Source organism: Musca domestica, unplaced genomic scaffold (genome assembly GCF_030504385.1).
Source record: "Musca domestica strain aabys unplaced genomic scaffold, Musca_domestica.polishedcontigs.V.1.1 2, whole genome shotgun sequence".
Lineage (NCBI taxonomy): Eukaryota > Metazoa > Arthropoda > Insecta > Diptera > Muscidae > Musca > Musca domestica.
The window spans coordinates 37,337,165-37,343,473 of record NW_026712249.1 but is presented as its reverse complement, the minus strand read 5'-3'; the positions used below and the strand labels follow the sequence as shown (position 1 = coordinate 37,343,473).

At 32.8% G+C, this 6,309-nt stretch overlaps 1 protein-coding gene across 1 annotated transcript; it reads left to right on the top strand.

Annotated features, from left to right (window-relative positions):
* The first annotated feature begins 235 nt into the window (after positions 1–235).
* LOC101897585 (uncharacterized) lies at positions 236–5,321 on the top strand. Its single transcript, XM_005185452.4, has 2 exons — positions 236–454; positions 5,268–5,321. The coding sequence occupies exons 1-2, from the start codon at positions 236–238 to the stop codon at positions 5,319–5,321; spliced, it is 273 nt and encodes a 90-aa protein (XP_005185509.1).
* Positions 5,322–6,309: the final 988 nt, after the last annotated feature.

Sequence of the window (6,309 nt, the reverse complement as noted above, 5' to 3'; positions counted from 1 at the left end):
AAAAGTGTTACTACACTTAACTAACTTGAAATTAAAATTAACAACAACAACAAGAAAAAATAAGAAAATATTTCTATTTTCCACAACAACCTGGTGCTGCTCATTACATCGAGCCAACAAGAACAACAACAATTTTTGTTTTAACTGCAACTGCAACTACATTTGCATCTGCATCTACTCTCCTCTCTCTCACTCACTCTCCTCGCTCGCCATTACACATCCATTTTAACAAATTATGGACTCCTTGGAGCGTATAATGCGTGCGGCACCATTGCCGCGCGCTCTTAGCGTTAACACGGCAACAACAAAGGGCCAACAACGTGCCCTGGTCCATGCCTCGCTGGCTGCGGCCACAGTGGGCCGTAAGGGTAGACATTTGACGGGCACATTTTGTCTAACCGGCGACACAATGGAAGGCATCATCCAGTGTTTAGTGTTCTTGAAAGCATTTTCGGTGAGTATATTAAGTTTTTTTTATTGTGAGTGTTCATAAAAATATAAAAATTAAAATAAAAAATATTTAAAAATAAAAACATACATTTAAATTCAAACAAAGTTTTGGTGAACTTTAAAAGAGAAATACTAACATTTTCTTTATTAATTTAAAATTATAAAAAAATCATTTTTTGGCAAATGTTGCAGTGGGACAAAACATTGTTCTACTTAGTAACTGGGAAAAAATAAATTTAGGGGGGAAACTGTGATTTCCGTTAAATCCGTAAATCTATAAGAAATATGTCATAATCAGATCGATGAAGCCCAAATAACCTTAAAAAATAAAATGTTGCAAATATTTTGGAAATTGGTGGTTCGAAAAAAAGAAATTAGTATCAGAATTAAAAAATATAATATAATTCTTATTAGTTCTCTCACAACTTGAGGGGAGTCGGCATAGAGTTTTATCAACACGTTAACGTTAATTAATTGATAGACATTAATTGATAGAAATATTAAGAGTCATGGTTATTTAAAATATTGACCAATTGTACTATAAGAAGGCAGCCAATACTCGCACCTGACTTTATTGTGATTCAAAAAAAAAAAAAAAAAAAAAAAAAAAACTATGTTCGAATTATATAAAATTTTGACCCTGGTAAGTGAGAAAGGTATCACAAGGAGTATGCCTATAGCAGAGCTCAGATTTGCTCATTTGTACTCGAGGGTAGAAAAACTCGCGGGCGGGAGTGCTCGAATAGTGTGAGTTTACGAAGTTTTCCCTCCACGTTTTTGTTTTATGTGGGAGTGCTTGCGGGTCCCCCTTTCTGAAAAAAGCGTGGAATGCAGAATATTAGAAATAGAGTAAATGACACAAAAATATAGTTTAATCGATTTCTTTTTTACCTGCAGAAGTAATCTCTCTCGAATTCGAGCGAGCATTTCTTAGCTCTCACCTATACTAGCTATTTTCGCACCCGATTCAAATATTAAGATATTAGAAATTCGGAATAAATCGAGAACTTATTTCGCTCTTATTGTACTTTATTATACTTCAAAAGCTTTATCCTTTGTTGGGGAAGACCAAGTTGAAAAAATCAAGTATTTATTTCAGATTTTTATAAGAGTTATAATTATTCAAATGCTTGACGTTTTGTGGGGAAGGTCCCCACGTTCTTCATGTTATATATCTTTTTTAAAGCCTTATTAATATGATATAAAAAGAAAAAAAATATCTATAGTATCTTCCGTAATAGTCAATTTTAATACATTCTCTAAAAATTTGGCAAATTTTTAGTTAGTTGGTACATCCGTTTTAATGGCCGCTTGTTCAGACTATTTATCCTTCAAAAAATATTTGAACGAAGCACACAATTAAAGACCCTTTGACCTTAAAAAAAATATATATTAAAAAATCCACGACTTGAAGCTTTATATAAATATTTATACAGAATTCACTATTTATTTTTTTAATGTTTTTAAACACCTAATCCTTTAAAAATATTTTCGATTAAAGACCTGACGATCTACTGCCATATTAGTTGGTCCGTCAGTTATTTGATTCTTTAAAAATATTTAAAAAAAATCCAAGATTTGGTCGTGGATGACGGACCAACCGATATGGTTTTATACAAGTCATTTAAGAATTCCACATCTCTGTCCTTTTAAAATATATTTGAGAAATCCATAATTTGGTCCTTTAATAGTATTTTTATAAATCAACAATTCCAAATTTTTTAGAAAATCCACAACTAACGCTATTAATTACTTTCATTTTAAAAATATTTTTACAAATATCCGATTTTGTCGTTTATAAATATTTTTATCCTTTAAAAAAAATCCGATTAAAAAATCCACGATTTTGTGATTTAAAATGATTTTCAAAAAGTCCACGTCTTTAGGTCCTTTAGGAATATTTTTTAAGTCCAAACCGTAGAATAAACGCCTTAGAAACGCCTTAAGCAATTTTTTTAAATTCTCCACGACTTCATCCTTTAAGGAAATAGTTTACAAGAATCCCTTATTAGTCTTTAAAAATATTTTTACAAATCAATAAAAATCAAAAATATTTTTAAAAATTCCTGCGAAAATATTTCTAAAAATTTACGATTGTTTTCCCTTAAAAATATTTTTAAAAAATTTAAATATCGATGATTTAAAAAAATCGACGACTAGATTTGTTTATAATTAAAAAAATAAATAAATAAATAAATAAAATTGAAAATTTACAAACCTGTTGCTCCCTTTAAACCTGTTCCTTTCATTCAGTTGAACCTTCAAACAATTTTTTTTTAAATTTTTTAAGTCTGAAACTCTGTTGTTCCTTTATTTATTAATTTAATACAAAACTATAATTGTATTGATTTAAAAAATCTAAGACTAGATGAAAAATGTTCAGAATTCTGAATTTTCTTAAAAAATTCTCGACTATACCACCTCAAAAAATCCGAGATTGTGGATTAGTTTGTCCTTCAAAAAAATTTAAAAAAAACACGATTATACAGGGTGAGATGAAAAAACTGCAACCAACTTCAGAATGCTGTCATTTTTAGGTCACTTGTCCGACAGCTGTTAAAATTATTCCAGTGACAGCTCATTATATTGTTTACAATCGTGCAAAAGCATTTTGGTGAGAATTTTTCGGAAAAAAGTTATTCGTGATGGAATCCAAGCGTGATAGTGTGATTTAGTTATATTTGGCTGGAAAACCACAAGGTGCACTCTAGCATTTAAATGTGAATAAATCTTTTACGTCTCGTACCATCGCTCGTTACCGTGATACTGGTAGCGTAGCCCGACGTCAAGGAAGTGGACGGAAGAAAATAGCAACATCAGCAGAAATGGTTCGAAAAGTAAAGAAGCGACTTGATTGAAAACCGCATTGCATCGGCCGAAAAATGGCTCGTGAGCTGAACATATCGCAATATTCCATTCGGCAAATATTAAAAGAAAGTTAATTCAAAACAGCTAAAAAGTTGCTTCGCTTGGCCGAAAGTGGTTTTCTCTGCGCACAATGGCCGCCAAAATCTCCTAATACCAATCCGTTGGACAGTTGTGTCTGGAGTATTTTGGAAAGCAAGGTTGGCACTAAAAAATACCAAAGTGTCCAAGCAAGCGCTTCGCTGGGAATTTGCCAAAATATCGCAGAGCAGCATTCGGGCAGCGTGTGATGGTTTCATTGGCCGTTTGAAGGCCATAATTTGTGCCAAAGGTCCAATTCGAACAAATCTAAACTTATTCTAAAACTTGATGCTATTTCCGACATTTTTTTGCTTTCATTCAATAAAATGTAAAAATTATGGCGTTTGACTTTGTTGCAGTTTTTTATCTCAACCAGTATACACACGCTTTGGCCTTTAAAAAAATTAAAATAATAATAAGTAAATAAAACTTCGCGACTGTATCTTTGATGTCAAAAAAAAAAAAAAAAAAAAACTACAAAAGAAAAATCCTACAAAATTTACATTAAAAGTTCTTGTATTTCTTAAATGTATTCTCAAAAATCCATACTTTTAGACTTAAAATACTGTGCTATTTGAATGTCTCTTCGACCTTTTTATCTAAATGTGAACCGATATGTACCTATAAAGTCTCTAACTTATTGGAGAATATCAATGTCTGTACAAAGTTTGGGATAATATATATGGAGAAATAAAATAAATGTACTCCGCTTTCATATGACCTACACAATTTGCTCGTTAAAATAGATAAATCCAGGAAAAACGTCCAGAATCAGACCCACAACATAATTTTCCATCAAATCAACGCAGGATTACATATTGTAATATCGGTAATTTCGGTAGTAGTATAAAGAGACCATTTTTGGAGTATAAACGGGAACTCTTGTGTCCCTTAAAATTACACACAACAACATATTTTTCCTCGCACGTTCTTCGAGCATACGCCTGAAAGTAACATAAATTTTCAATTTAGGCGGAATGTCTCAAAGGAAGACATTTATTCGATTTATAACTCTACAAACAGTTTAAATAGCGGGATTAAGTCGCATTATTCTCTCGATAACAATTATTTACTTTTTGCCTATAAAACTCCCAAAGTTGCCCAAAAATAGCTCTAAAAGCTTTCTTCATCATAGAAACAGTTGAAACTCTGCAACGAGTTCGCTACCTATTAATAAACTAAAAAATAATCTGTAGCAAAAATTCCATACATATTTACATAAATGTATGTAGTGAATATGTTGTTTATCTAAACTTTACATATTCCATCAAATGGAGTGAAATTTCAAAAATTCAGTTTTCTTCTGTAAATGTTTTACCCCAAAGTGTGGGCGGCCAGGCCCACCCCCCTCATACATTTAACGTCCCATATGTGAATAATAAAACTTTTCATAAAATATTTACGGAAAAGGAACGTACAACCAAAAAAATAAAGCCATATATACGTACATACTTTTTTCGGCGGTGGGGGTAGAGGATGAGGGGGAGGTCATCAACAAAACCTTTTTGATAACACATATTCATACACATAATCACATGTGTGTGTGTGGGAACCCCTTGGTTTTTTTTGCGTACACTTTTATGAGATTTTATGCGAAGGTGGTTAGGATTAGAATTGAAAGGGATTATGTTCCGGTGCTGGGATCTTTATGCGTCTGGCCATTAAAAATGTTTTTGGGTGTTATCTCCAGTTTTTTTTTTTTTTTTGGTGGCGGGCCAACATAATCCTCTCTCTAATTTATATTTACATTAAGGTTTGCACACATATAAATTAATAGCTTAATACCTAAGATTTGATAAACCCCTCCACTTTAGAAAAATGTAGCAAGCAACATAATTAATTGAATCCCTTTTTTCTCCATTTCTTTGCAGGTGAGTGAACGCAACAGAAGCAATTTAATACTAGATAAATTTTCTAATAGCTGAGTAAGTTGAAAATGTGTTTACATGAATTTGCCAAAATGGAAATGCCAACACTCTCGGTCTGAATTTGCCTAGACAAACATCATTAAAATACAGGCATTCAACCAACAGGCATTGAGGCTGCCATCCAGCCAGCCAGCATCGTCAAGAGTATTTTTTTTTCTCGCTTCTCGAAGAACAAACATCGGCAAAGTGATGAATGTTGTTGGCAAATGGTTTTCTGTGTTGTTAGTGAGGCATATTTTGAGGGGTTGCGTTGGCTGCGGCATACTTTTAGGCATGCACATGTGTTTTCATTCCATGGCATGGGGGATTTTTTTTTTGCGCACAACCCAACATTAATATGTTTTCAATTGTTTTCTGTCTGCATATTTAAGAGGCGTCACGGTTGTCAGCCTTCTGCGAAACGAAAAGGAACAAAAGAAGAAAAAAAAGGAAGCAACGACAATTGGTTTTCCACATCACGAAGAATAAATAGAAAAACAATTCCATATGCATTCGTTATCAATACCATCACGATTGTATTGATGAATCAGTCAGCCAGTCGTCGTCTGTCGCTTCAATATTCTAATGAAGGGTTAACATTTCTATTTCTCATTTGTTTTTGTTTTTTCGATTTTCCTCTGTTTTTTTTTTTTTTTTTCACCATTTGTAATATACATGTCTTTGTCGGGATGTGAAACAAACCATAGATGACAGCCAGTAACATATTGTTTTTCCCCTGCCATCCTTTTGTGGATCTGACAACTTTTTCACGGGACATATAGTTTGGAATTGGTTCAATACACATGTCAAATCATGCATATATTTGAAACGGGAATGGTAGCATTCGTTGTGTATTAATCAGAATCGAAAAAAAAGTACAAGAACTGTGTGTGAGGCAAGTTCTTCGAAGATGTGACATATGGAATTTGGATGGTGTTTTGATGGAGACATCCTCCACTCTATACACGCCCATTAATTTTGCGTGAAGTTGAAGATTTTTTGTATA